We start from the raw sequence: 14,072 nt of genomic DNA, 5'->3' as shown, positions 1-14,072 counted from the left end.
CGATGGGTACTAAAAACAATGAGTACCAAGAAGAAGACAATGACAAAAAAAAAATTTCCCGTAAGGAATAATGTAATGAGACACAATGCAACCGACACTGAGAAGTTCTAGCTTGTGAATTGAGTACTAAACAAAAGAGCACAGATTTCGTGTTAAAAGGTGTTGAGTAACAAATTTGATGAGTTTCATGTAAAAAAACTCATCTGGCTTTGAAAAACTTCACTTGGCCCTCAAAACCTTTATGTACACTGAGAGCATATGCACCAAGACAAATTCCTTGTGTGTCCAATCACACTTGACCAATAAAATTCTATTCTATTCTATTCTATTCTATTCTATTCTATTCTATTCTATTCTATTCTAATCTAACCTCCTTGGGTACGCACTTGTATCTCTGTGGAATGAAACCTGAGTTTTGTGCTGCCGCCATACCAAAATAAAAGTAGGCCCCTTTGCGGTGCGGCTGGAAGAAACAGCCAGAAGCCTTGACGTGGACATCAGCCTCGTTCTCCACCAACATCTTCACAAGATCTAAGTTCCTCTTCTCAATGGCAATGTGGAGGGCTGTGTGGCCTGCAGAGAAGGGGAGAAATGGAGAAAGATGGAAGGGTTTATCAGGGGTGTCCAAAATTTACATCAGAAATCAGCAACCTGCAGCTCTGGAGCCGCATGTGGCTCTTTCACCCCTCTGCTGCGGCTTCCTGTCGCTCAAAATATGCGACACAACCGCCAATGTGCAACACCGGCCGGGATGCGATTTATTGAGCTTTTCAACCTCCCCGGTAGGCCAAATCCAAGAAAAGAAAAGTTTCAGAAGAAAACAGAAAGTTTAATTCAGCTACATATGCTACTTTTGTGGCCGCTCAAGAAATAGTCAGGCACAGGAAGGGTGTTCTGTCTCCTTCCCCACTTCAGACCCACGAGCTGGCCTTCAGCCAGTGGATTCACAGCTCTTATCAGTCCTGGCAGAGAAATAGCAGCTGCCTGCCAAAGTTCAAACAAATGACTCACGTAGCAAGACTTTCAGCTCTTTTTGAAACGGTTCAGCTAAACTTTTGCTTCCCGTGGAGTGAGAGCAGTCCCAAAGCTCCTTATATATCCTGGGGGGGGGCTCCTGTCCCACCCTTCCTTTTGATGATGCCGCCTCTCTAATCTTCTGAAGTGTGGGTCAAGCCAAGATTTATTATTATTATTATTATCAGCTGGGTCTGAAGGCATAGCCAGGGGAAGGGAGGAATCAAGGGATGACGGCCTCATTACATCCTCCGACTGGTCTGGTTCTGGCTCCTGGAGCTGAGCCAAAGGAATCGGTGCTCCCGAGGTAAGCCTTACTGGCCCTTCTCCCTCACTTTTGGAGTCACTTTTGGGCATGGGGCCAGGTTCGGGGGCTGGAGCCATAACAAACGGTTTTGTGGCTCCCAGTGTTTTTTTTTTTCTGTGGGAAACGGGTCCAAATGGCTCTTTGAGTGTTTAAGGTTGCAGACCCCTGGTTTAGATCAAAACAGTCAAGATGGCAGCCGCCATAGGGCCATGAAGAAGAAACAAGAGGATGAAGAAGAATCAAGACGAAGAAGAAGAACCAAGAGGAAGGAGGAGGAGGAGGCAAGCGAGAAGAAGGAAGGAAGGAAGGAAGGAAGGAAGGAAGGAAGGAAGGAAGGAAGGAAGGAAGGAAGGAAGGAAGGAAGGAAGGAAGGAAGGATGGATGGATTTGTCCTCTTAAGGTCCTCTATGGTGATGGTGGCCATCTTGAATTTTGTGATCAGATCCCTGGCTCTCTATTCAGAAATGCACGCAGGTTTGTTACGTCAACATGGGTGGCCATTGAAATTGATTAAATGCATAAACATCCCCCAAGTTAGTTGGCTAACATACTATGGGCGTTCTCCTGGATGGACGGCTGTCTTTCGAAGATCATTTGACGGCCGTCTCCAGGAGAGCTTTTTAACAGGTTCACCTGGTCTGCCAGTTGCGCCCCTTTCTAGACCGGGATGCCTTATGCATGGTCACTCATGCTCTCGTGACATCTCGTCTGGACTACTGCAATGCTCTCTACATGGGGCTCCCCTTGAGGAGCACCCGGAGACTCCAGGTAGTTCAGAATGCGGCTGCGCGGGTGATAGAGGGAGCCCCTCGTGGCTCCCATGTAACACCTCTCCTGCGCAGACTGCACTGGCTGCCTGTGGTTTTCCGGGTGCGCTTCAAGGTTTTGGTAATGATCTTTAAAGCGCTCCATGGCATAGGGCCGGGTTACTTACGGGACCGTCTGCTGCCACCGAATGCCTCCCACCGACCCGTGCGCTCCCACAGGGAGGGACTCCTCAGGGTGCCGTCAGCTAGGCAGTGCCGACTGGCGACGCCCAGGGGAAGGGCCTTTTCTGTGGGGGCTCCCACCCTCTGGAACGAGCTTCCCCCAGGACTTCGTCAACTTCCTGACCTTCGGACCTTCCGCCGCGAGCTTAAGACACATCTATTTATTTGCGCAGGACTGGACTAGATTTTTTAAATTTTAATTGTTTAAATTTTAGATTTGGTTTTAAATTGGGGTTTTATTATTTATATGTCTATTTTAAATATTCGGCCTATTTAATAAGTTTTTTAGACTAATGTTTTACTTTATATATTTATGTTGTTTTTAGATGGCCTGAGTCCCTAGGGAGATAGGGTGGTATAAAAATATGAATAAATAAAATAAATAAATAAATATGGGATTTCCATAAGGTCTTGCAAGAGGAAAAGGAAAAGGAGGAAGAAAAGAGAAGAGAAGAGAAGAGAAGAGAAGAGAAGGGAAGGGAAGGGAAGGGAAGGGAAGGGAAGGGAAGGGAAGGGAAGGGAAGAGAAGAGAAGAGAAGGAGGAGGAGGAGGTGGAGGAGGAGGAGGAGAAAGAGGAGGAGAAGGGGAAGAGGAAGAGGAAGAGGAAGAAGGAGAAGGAGAAGGAGAAGGAGAAGGAGAAGGAGAAGGAGAAGATAATCTGGCTGGGCTAAACTCTGCTGAGTTTCAGGAAGAGGAAGGAAGGAAGGAAGGAAGGAAGGAAGGAAGGAAGGAAGGAAGGAAGGAAGGAAGGAAGGAAGGAAGGAAGTTCCAACCTATTCAAACTGAAGATGTCCTTCCAGCTACCCCACCCTAGAAAACAGAGTCCTCCACCCTCAACGTCCCATGAAGGAGCCTTACCTTTGTAGTAGCTGTCTGTGCAAGCGGCGTTGACCAAAGACTTGGGGTTCTGGGTCTCCTTGTCTATCTTCAAGAGCTCAGAGATGGTGGGGTTCTGCCCGTCTTTCAAATGGAGCAAGGCCTTCATCAAACAGGTCTTGCCTGTCTTCCCATCTGGAAGAAAGTAGCTCAGGGAAGGAAGCTTGGGTGGTGCCCGCCCCGTCTTCCATCTTCCTAGAGAGGTGTTTCTCCACTTTGGCCACCCGAAGATGGGTGGACTTCAACTCCCAGAATTCATTGGAATACATATATACATATATATATATGTATGTAGGTCTTTGGTTGTTCAGGTTTTCTCCCGTGTAAAATTAGAAGTGTCTTGGCGACATTTCGACGAAGTCTCATTCGTCATCTTCAGGCTTCAGCTTCGTGCTTCTGGGAGCAACTTCTAATTTTACACGGGAGAAAACCCGAACAACCAAAGACCTACATACAAACACCCGTGAAAACCTCAGAAAACATATATATATATATATATATATATATATATATATATTTATACACACACACACACACACACACACACACACACACACACACACATACACCGCTGGATTGCCCTGTCAGTATTGGTGGGAGTGTACTTGGTGGTTCCTTGATTATGCTATGGTTTAATGTAGGCCCCTGTATATAACCAGAGCAAATCCCCTACTCCCTTCTAGCACTGATGATGTTACCTAGTTGGGTCACGAAACGTCTGCAAGAAAACCACCAAGCTCAGAGAGCAATAAGCACTCTACAGTCATCTACCTCTTCCTCATCCTTCTCCTCTCTGCAAACCCCCTTCCTTTCTAGCATTGATGATGTTACCTAACTGGGTCATGAGAAAACCACCAAGCTCAGAGAGCACCAATGAACCACATTTCTCCTCCTCCTCCTCCTCCCTCCAACCCCCATTGCCTTCTAGCATTGATGATGTTACCTAGCTGGGTCGCGAAATGTCTGCAAGGAAACCACCAAGCTGAGAGAGCACCAAGGGCCCCACAATTCCACCCTGAGCTACAAATATTGTCTTCTGTCAGTAGTTTTATGAAGCTTATCCATTTTTTACGCTGATGTAAAGGCACGAGAGTCAGCAAGAAGCGATCTACCTCTATATTTAGTGTCCGTGAGAAAGCTGGACGTTTTCCGCAGATAATCGCTTAGGCCGTTAAGCGGTTCAGGATCTCCCGCAACCACGGCTTGAAAAATACGGTCCCTGTTGAAGCGATTTGCTTCGTCCGGTCTGCAGAAGAGAAAGGAAAGGAAAAGGATCCAGGCGGGATTTTGGTCCTTCGGTCCTCTGGTCGGTCCATTTGCTCTCTAAACCAGGGGTCTCCAACCTTGGCCACTTTAAGCCTGGCGGACTTCAACTCCCAGAATCCCCCAGCAAAGCAAAGCTGGCTGAGGAATTCTGGGAGTTGAAGTCCACAAGTCTTAAAGTGGCCAAGGTTGGAGACCCCTGCTCTAAAGTGAATACAACTCTGGAATCCACAGTGTTGTCAAGGTTCCAGAAAAAAAACCCAACTCCAAGTAAAAACTCCAAAGCAAGCATTTTTCAAAGTTCTATTTACTAGGATAGGTAAACTGGCACATCTGGGAAAACCCGAATCTGAGCGGTCCGGGTTTTCCCTCAGTAATTCAAAACCCTCCAAACCATCCCTTCGCTCCTCAGTCGACCACATGCTCCGATCGCCAACCGTTCCATCTCGAGACAGCACTCCGACCACTCCTTCTCCTGCTGCAGGACCGGCCTGACCTTGACCGACAGGAAGAATGTGTCAGGCCTGGAAACCATACTAGACTTTAGGGTTCCAGACGCTGCCACATTTCTCCCCTGAGGGGAAGAAGGGAGGTTGAGGGGTATGGTAACATTCTTCAAGCGGTCAAGGTCGGATGGTGTTCGCATCTGCAGGAGGAGTGGCGAGAAGATATTCGAATGAACTGGGAGAACGTGGGACCATGTGACCAGCAAAGGGGTTGGGGGGTGGGACTCTTGGGGTTTGTATAACTGGGAAAAGAATCTGGAAGTTCAGTTTTGGAATTTCACTCATCGTGTGCCAGTTTCCTCATGCTAGTAAAGAACTCTGAAAGACAATGGCTTCTGAGTTTTTTTTATGCAGAAGAGGTTTTTCTGGAACCTTGACAGAATGCTATTTTGTCTAAAGACAACCCCTCTATTAAATCCCCCCCTCCTACACACAGGAGAAAGTGGCAGCACGGAAGCTTCCGGCCTAATATGGCTTCCAAAGCTGACACACTGTATATCGGACATTAATACGATTGAGCGGGTCCAGAGGTATTTCACGAGAAGAGTCCTCCACGCCTCTACTCACAATAGAATCCTGAAATTTTGGAGTTGGGCAACCTGGAACTACGCCGCCTTCAATCTGACCTAAGCATAGTACACAAAATTGTCTTGCTACAACCTCTTACCTGTCAACGACTTCTTCAGCTTCAACCGCAATCTACTCTAAAATGTAATTTAAAATTAAAATTAACATTTTAATTAATTAAAATCTAAGTGCCAGAGCTCACTGTAACAGCATTGTTAAAAAAGCATTAACCTAATCTTGCATAGTTTCTTCTCCAGTAATATTGAACTGCAAACTAGGGGATACAAAACTTTTGCCAGACCAATTCTTGAATACAGCTCATCTGTCTGGAACCCGCACTGCATATCGGACATTAATACAATTGAATGAGTCCAGAGATATTTCATAAGAAGAGTCCTCCTCTGCTCGCAACAAAATATCTTATGCCACCAGACTTGAAATTTTATAATAATAATAACAGAGTTGGAAGGGACCTGGGAGGTCTTCTAGTCCAACCCCCTGCCCAGGCCAGTCCCTCTCTCTCAGCCCAACCCACAGGGTTGTTGTTGTTGTGGGGAAAATAGAAAGAGGAAGGTACCTCGGATGAGTTCGCCACCTTGAGTTATTTGTAAAAACAACAAAGGCAGGAAACAAATGATAACAACGAATAACTGTCTTTGTGCATCGTTTTAAGACAACAGAATAACAGAGTTGGAAGGGACCTTGTAGGTCATCTAGCCCAACCCAAGTCCACGATTCCTGCACTGGACCGCAAAGGAACCCGTAAACCTTTGACAGAGATCGAGGCAAAAGTTCCTTCTGCTGGTGAAATTCTGCAAAATAATTCTCACCGGCATCAGTGACAAATGACTTACGTGATGAGTCCCGACCGGTAATTCAGATTCACCCGAATCCGGGGGGAGGGAGGGGCTTCCTTCTGGAAAGGGGTCTCCAAGGGTGGCGGTCCATGCCCCTCCCCAGCTGACCCCTTCGCGGCTGCGTTCGGATCCTCTCCAAGGCCATCATCCGTCTCCAAGACAAACGGGGATTTCTTCATCATCCAGGTTCGGAGGCTGGCAGGGTGACAATAGCAAATGGGACAAGGGCTGACCCAGACGGCCGGCACAACTGGACCAAGTGGGGGGGGGAGTTGTGGGGAAGGGGTTGGGCTACATATGTGGGTCTCGGTGGGTCAGTCCAGCTTCTTTCAGGAGAAGAGGAGGTTGTGAAACTGGCAAGCCAACAGAATGGAGGAGAAAGAGGAGGAGGAGAGAATGGAGAATAGAGAATAGAATGGAATGGAATAAATAGAATAGAATAAGAAATTAGAAGAGGAGAGGAGAGGAGAGGAGAGGAGAGGAGAGGAGAGGAGAGGATAGAGAAGGGGAGGAGAGAGGAGAGGAGAGGAGAGAGGAGAAGAGAAGACAAGAGAAGAGAGAGAATGGAGAATGGAATAAATATAATAGAATAAGAAACCAGAAGAGAAGAGAAGAGAAGAGAAGAGAAGAGAAGAGAAGAGAAGAGAAGAGAAGAGAAGAGAAGAGAAGAGAATGGAATGGAATATAATGGAGAATGGAATGGAATGGAATGGAATAAATAGAATAGAATAAGAAATCAGAATAGAATAGAATAGAATAGAATAGAATAGAATAGAATAGAATAGAATAGAATAGAATAGAATAGAATAACAGAGTTGGAAGGGTCCGTGGAGGTCTTCTAGTCCAGCCCCCTTCTTAGGCAGGAATCCCTACCATATCAGTTTATGAAGATTGTGGTGTGGTGACCATTTTTTGTGACCTTCTAACAAGCAAAGTCAACAAGGGAAGCCAGATGCATTAACAACCATGGGACTAATTTAACAACTTCGGTGATTCACTTAACAACTGGGGGCCAGCAAGGTCATACGATAAGGCAAAGCTCGCTAAACAACTGTCCTTCTTATTCACAGAAATTCTGGGCTTGCTTGTGGTCGTAAGTCGAGGACTACCTGCAACAGGGCAAAAGACTGTCAAACCATTTCTGAACTTTTCCAAATTTAGAATTTTCCCGGAAGAAGGAGAAAGAGAGCAAGAGGACCAGGAAGGTGTGTGAGAGCCAGGAAATCTTTTGCACAACCGGGGTTGTGAGCCCATTGTGTCCTTTCCAGGATCAGGGAATCCCGTGCAGAGTCATTCATGCTTCGGCCATCTCTTGGCTGGATTACTACAATGCACTCTTTGTAGGGCTGCCCTTGAAGTGTATGCAGAAGCTGCAGCTGGTTTATAAGGCACAGTGGGAATATCATTCCTTCAAAGCCACGTTGGCTGCCAAAGTGCTCCCAGTGAACCCCGTTATTTGCAGGACCCCCTCTGATTTGCACCAGGGGTATCATTCCTTCAAAGCCGTCTTGGCTTTGAAATATGCCAATCTGCTGTCAGGTTGAATTCAATGTGTGGTGGTCACCCATTAAGCCCTTGGAGCAGGGGTGAAATCCAGCAGGTTCTGATAGGTTCGGGAGAACCTGCAGCGGAAATTTTGAGCAGTTCGGAGAAGCGGCAAATACTGCCTCTGGCTGGACCCAGAGTGGGGTGGGAATGGGGATTTTGCAATATCCTTCCCTCTGGAGTGGGGTGGGAATGGGGATTTTGAAGTATCTTTCCCACTGGAGTGGGGGGGAATGGGGATTTTGCAGTATCCTTCCCTCTGGAGTGGGGTGGGAATGGGGATTTTGAAGTATCTTTCCCACTGGAGTGGGGGGGGGGAATGGGGATTTTGCAGTATCCTCCCCTGGAGTGGGGAGGGAATGGGGATTTTGCAGTATCTTTCCCACTGAAGTGGGGAGGAATGGAGATTTTGCAGTATCCTTCCCCCTGGAGTGGGGTGGGAATGGGGATTTTGCAGTATCCTTCCCCCAGGAGTGGGGAGGGAATGGAGATTTTGCAGTATCCTTCCCCTAGGAATGGGAAGGAATGGGGATTTTGCAGTACCCTTCCCCCAGGAATGGGGTGGGAATGGGATTTTGCAGTATCCTTCCCCCAGGAGTGGGGAGGGAATGGAAATTTTGCAGTATCCTTCCCCCAGGAATGGGAAGGAATGGGGATTTTGCAGTATCCTTCCCCCAGGTGTGGGGTGGGAATGGGGATTTTGCAGTATCCTTCCCCCAGGAGTGGGGAGGGAATGGAGATTTTGCAGTATCCTTCCCCCAGGAGTGGGGAGGGAATGGAGATTTTGCAGTATCCTTCCCCCAGGAGTGGGGAGGGAATGGAGATTTTGTAGTATCCTTCCCCCAGGAATGGGAAGGAATGGGGATTTTGCAGTATCCTTCCCCCAGGAGTGGGGTGGGAATAAGGATTTTGCAGTATCCTTCCCCCAGGAGTGGGGAGGGAATGGAAATTTTGCAGTATCCTTCCCCCAGGAATGGGAAGGAATGGGGATTTTGCAGTATCCTTCCCCCAGGTGTGGGGTGGGAATGGGGATTTTGCAGTATCCTTCCCCCAGGTGTGGGGTGGGAATGGGGATTTTGCAGTATCCTTCCCCCAGGAATGGGAAGGAATGGGGATTTTGCAGTATCCTTCCCCCAGGAGTGGCGTGGGAATGGGGATTTTACAGTATCCTTCCCCCAGGAGTGGAAAAGGAATGGAGATTTTATAATATCCTTCCCCTGCCACGTCCACCAAGCCACACCACGCCCACCAAGACACGCCCACAGAACCGGTAGTAAAAAAAAAATTGGATTTCACCACGGCCTTCAAGCCAGGGAGCCATGTTTCCTGAGGGACCCCCACCGAGATCAGGTCTCCCATCCCAGCAGGGCCAGCAAAAGAGGCCTGTTTTGGGTCCCACCCATTAGGAAATCTGGTGAGAGACCCCAGGAGGCACCTCTCGCCCTATGGACCATCGTCCCCACGAGAGATTAAATTGGCCCTCAGGATGTTGGCATTTTGTACATCCTAAAGATTTATTCATTTGTCACAACAGTATGTATAAGCATAAGCATGAAATAACTGTACGATATATAAGCATATATATAAGCATAAGTATAAAATAACTATACGAATTGGATAGAATCAAAGGGGACATTGGGACAGGAACGGTAGGCAGACCTCTTAGGAATGGGATGAGGTCAACAGTAGATAGTCTTCGGTTAAAGTTTTGGGGATTTGGGGAAGAGACCACAGAGTCAGGTAGTGCGTTCCAGGCATTAACAACTCTGTTACTGAAGTCATATTTTCTGCAGTCACATTAAGCTTAAATCTATTGTGTGCTCATGTATTGTTGCAATTGAAGCTGAAGTAGTCTTCGACAGGAAGGACATTGTAACAGATGATTCTATGAGTTAAACTCAGGTCATGCCGAAAGCTTTGCTGGCTGGGGGATTCTGGGAGTTGAAGTCCTCCAGGCTTAAAGTTGCCGAGGTTGGAGACCCCTGAGTTAGAAGACTGTTTCTCAAACGAGGCCACTTCGTCAGGACATACTAATTGACTGCTAATTTCTTAATAAAGGAGAATATTTGTAGATCAGGGCTGACACGAGGGGTCCTTGGCGCCCTCTGAGCTTGCTTGTTTTCTTGCAGACGTTTCATGACCAAGCTAAGTAACATTATCAGTGCTAGTAAGGAGTGCTGTTTGGTCCTTACTATAGCACTGATGATGTTACCTAGTTTGGGTCGTGAAATGTCCTGCCATAAAACAAGCAACCTCAAAGAGCACCAAGGACCCCTCATGACTGTTAACTGTCCCATTGAGATGGGGAGAGGAGGGGGAGGAGGAAGAGAGGGGGCAAGGAGGAAGAAAAGGAGGAAGGGAGGAAGGAAGGAAAGAAAGACAGAAGGTCTGAGGAAGGAAGGAAGGCCTGGAGTTTAAGACAGAAGGATGAGAGGGAAGAAGGAAATAAAAAAGAAAGAAGAAAGAGAGAGGGAGGGAAGGAAGGAAGGAAGGAAGGAAGGAAGGAAGGAAGGAGGGAAGGAAGGAAGGAAGGAAGGAAGGAAGGAAGGAGAGAGAGAAAAAGAAAGAGAGAGAGAGAGAGAGGAAGGAACGTAGGTAGGTAGGTTTGGAGTTTAAGAAAAAAGGTTGGGAAAGATAGAGGAAAGGAAAAGAAAGAAGGATGGGAGGGAAGAAGGAAAGAAAGACAGAAAGAAAATGAAAGAAGGAAGGAAGGAAGAAAGGAAGGAAGGAAAGAAGAAAGAGAGAGAGAGAGAGAAAGAAGGAAAGAAGAAGAAGAAGAAGAAGAAGAAGAAGAAGAAGAAGAAAGAGAAAGAAGAAGAAGAAAAAGGAAGGAAGGAAGGTCTGGAGTTTAAGAAAAAGGATGGGAAAGAGAGAGGAAAGGAAAACAAAGAAGGATGGGAGGGAAGAAGGAAAGAAACAGAAAGAAAATGAAAGAAGGAAGGAAGGAAAGAAAAAGGAAGGAAGGAAGGAAGGAAGGAAGGAAGGAAGGAAGGAAGGAAGGAAAAGGAAGGTCTGGAGTTTAAGAAAAAGGAAGGAAGGAAAGAAAGGAAGGAAGAAAGGAGGAAGGAAGAGAGGGAGGAAGGAAGGAAGGAAGGAAGGAAGGAAGGAAGGAAGGAAGGAAGGAAGGAAGGAAGGAAGGAAGGAAGGAAGGAGAGAGAGAAAAAGAAAGAGAGAGAGAGAGAGAGGAAGGAACGTAGGTAGGTAGGTTTGGAGTTTAAGAAAAAAGGTTGGGAAAGATAGAGGAAAGGAAAAGAAAGAAGGATGGGAGGGAAGAAGGAAAGAAAGACAGAAAGAAAATGAAAGAAGGAAAGGAAAGAAGGAAGGAAAGAAAGGAAAGAAAGAAAGAGAGAGAGAGAGAGAAAGAAAAGAAAGAAAGAAAGAAAGAAAGAAAGAAAGAAAGAAAGAAAGAAAGAAAGAGAAAGAAAGAAAGAAAGAAAAAGGAAGGAAGGTCTGGATTTTAAGAAAAAAGGATGGGAAAGAGAGAGGAAAGGAAAAGAAAGAAGGATGGGAGGGAAGAAGGAAAAAGAAACAGAAAGAAAATGAAAGAAGGAAGGAAGGAAAGAAAAAGGAAGGAAGGAAGGAAGGAAGGAAAGACAGAAGGAAGGAAGGAAGGAAAAGGAAGGTCTGGAGTTTAAGAAAAAAGGATGGGAAAGAGAGGAAAGGAAGGTAGGAAGGAAAAGAGGGAGGGAGGAGTTGAAAGGAGAGAAAAAAAGAAAGAATGGGGACGGAAGAAAGGAACAGCAACGGGGGAGGAGAAGGAGAAGGAAGACAGGGAGAAGTATCCAAGCTGCTAGTCCTCAGCCAACTGGGGGTGTGTGTGGAAAAACCACCCCACCCTTCCTTCAAGAGAGTGAATCATTTGAGGAACCGAAGTCTTCCTTTGGCAGCTCGTGACTTTGGGTGGCAGCTTCCACAGTTGCCCTTCCTAAGAGAAGCCCCCCCACATCCTTCCCTCGCCCCCCCTCCCCCACCCGAATTGAAGAAGCCTCAGCTCCGTTACAAAAAAACCCCAGTGCAGGCTGCTTCCCTGGGGACTTGCAATTTGCCTGCATTGTGTGTGTGTGTATGTGTGTGCAGCAGCAAACACAAGCGGAAGGAAGAGAGATCGGCAACAAATTGTTGCAGGCATGTTAATTCCGGCGTGGCTTTCTGCAACCCCACCCAGTTTCCACGGGCAGAAAAATATTTCCAATCAATAAGCTAACCTAAACACTCTCGACCCTCATTTGAGGAGGGAATGATTTAATTACAATTCTTTTTTAAAGAAAAAACATTCCTGGGCAATTTGAAACTATCATAAACAACCTTCCAAATCCGTATTTCTTAAAATGCGATTTTAGGATGCCTGGCTGGCTGGCTGGGTGGGTGGGTGGGGTCCCTTAAGACCCTCTCAGAGATCCACCAACTGAGAATTATTCGGTCGGCCCCGTGTTGAAAAATAATCCACTATCGGACAATGGTGTCCATCGTAAGACAAATATCCATCAATATAAACCTTACGAAGGAGATGCCGTTTTTTGGCCTCCTCCGTAATGTATGCAGCTGGTGGGAGAATTAAATAGAAGAAGCGCTGATTCAAATAAACCCGTTCTTACCTACCTGGTCCTGGAAAAGAGAAGGATGGGTTCTGTGTCAGGCAGAAATCCAGCAGGTTCGGTCCCCACCCTAAATAACTGCACTGCCTGTCTAAATGAAATACATGCCTATAGCAGCAAAGCAAAAAATAATAATAATAAACAGCCGATTTTTCGGCCGAATTCTTCTCACTTACAGTTTCTAAAGCGAATTTCTAAGTCGGTGTCGGTCGTGTCACCAAAGGTGCCCTCTGCACATGCTCTAAAAGCCCTCTCGTTCATGAGCCAAATGGTTTTATTTTAAGGTTTGGAGAAGATTATTTGGATTGATGAAGAAGATACTCACTGACAAGTTGGTTTCCACGATGCCTAATTGCCCCCACCCAAAAAAATCTTCAGAATCCTTCGCAGGGATCTTCAGCGACCGAGTTTAGCAGGCGAATCCAAGAAATGGACGTGATTTTCGGTCCCTTGCAATCCGGTGGAGGCACGGAGAAAGAGCAGAGGTTCCCCCCAGCGCAGGGAAGCCTGGTGTAGCTCTGCCAGCTAGGATGTTGTAAACGTTACTGAGAAGGAGGTAGAGGAAACGGTCGGGAGTTCCCGGCGCCACAAGACAAATGAGATCAGAAGGCCAAGCTGTCAGATGTGGGGGCATCGCTTCGTCTCAGGATTGTGGTTAGAGACACCGAGAACATAAGGCAGCCTCTCTGCGTTCAACCACCGCTTGTCTCAAGTGCAAAAAACCAGAATCCCCAGCCTTAACATAACATAATATAACATAACAACAGAGTTGGATGGGACTTTGGAGGCCTTCTAGTCCAACCACCTGCCCAGGCAGGAAACCCTACACCATCTCAGTCAGATGGTTATCCAACATTTTCTTAAAAATTTCCAGTGTTGGAGCATTCACAGCTTCTGCAGGCAAGTCGTTCCACTTATTAATTATTCTAACTGTCAGGAAATTTCTCCTTAGTTCTAAGTTGCTTCTTTCTTTGATCAGTTTCCACCCATTGCTTCTTCTCCTGCCTTCAGGTGCTTTGGAGAAGAGCTTGACTCCCTCTTCTTTGGGGCAACCCCTGAGATATTGGAAGACTGCTATCATGTCTCCCCTAGTCCTTCTTTTTATTAAACTAGACATACCCAGTTCCTGCAACCGTTCTTCATATGTTTTAGCCTCCAGTCCCCTAATCATCTTTGTTGCTCTTCTCTGCACTCTTTCTAGAGTCTCAACATCTTTTTTACATCGTGGCGACCAAAACTGGATGCAATATTCCAAGTGTGGCCTTACCAAGGCATTATAAAGTGGCACTAACACTTCACGTGATCTTGATTCTATCCCTCTGTTTATGCAGCCCAGAACTGTGTTGGCTTTTTTAGCAGCTGCTGCACACTGCTGGCTCATATCTAAATGGTTATCCACTAGGACTCCAAGATCCCTCTCACAGGTACTACTATTGAGCAAGGTACCACATATACGGTACCGGTGCATTTTGGGTTTTTTTGCCTAAATGTAGAACCTTACTTTTTTCACTGTTGAATTTCATTTTGTTAGATAGCGCCCAATGTTCAAGTTT

General features: G+C 46.5%; 1 protein-coding gene across 1 annotated transcript in view; it reads right to left on the bottom strand.

Annotated features, from left to right (window-relative positions):
• Positions 1 to 13,155, bottom strand: part of LOC131188620 (transient receptor potential cation channel subfamily V member 2-like) — a 43,744-nt gene extending 30,589 nt beyond the window's left edge. Inside the window, exons 1-5 of the mRNA XM_058163998.1 lie at positions 12,845 to 13,155; positions 6,377 to 6,574; positions 4,299 to 4,432; positions 3,169 to 3,321; positions 433 to 573 (exon numbers count right to left, since the gene is read on the bottom strand). Of these exons, the coding sequence (XP_058019981.1) occupies positions 433 to 573; positions 3,169 to 3,321; positions 4,299 to 4,432; positions 6,377 to 6,561 (613 nt within the window). The 5' untranslated portion in view covers positions 6,562 to 6,574; positions 12,845 to 13,155. The remainder of the gene's footprint in view (positions 1 to 432; positions 574 to 3,168; positions 3,322 to 4,298; positions 4,433 to 6,376; positions 6,575 to 12,844) is intronic.
• Positions 13,156 to 14,072: the final 917 nt, after the last annotated feature.

The sequence above is a fragment of the Ahaetulla prasina genome, chromosome 1 (assembly GCF_028640845.1).
Source record: "Ahaetulla prasina isolate Xishuangbanna chromosome 1, ASM2864084v1, whole genome shotgun sequence".
NCBI lineage: Eukaryota > Metazoa > Chordata > Lepidosauria > Squamata > Colubridae > Ahaetulla > Ahaetulla prasina.
This window is presented reverse-complemented; position numbering and strand designations above follow the sequence as displayed.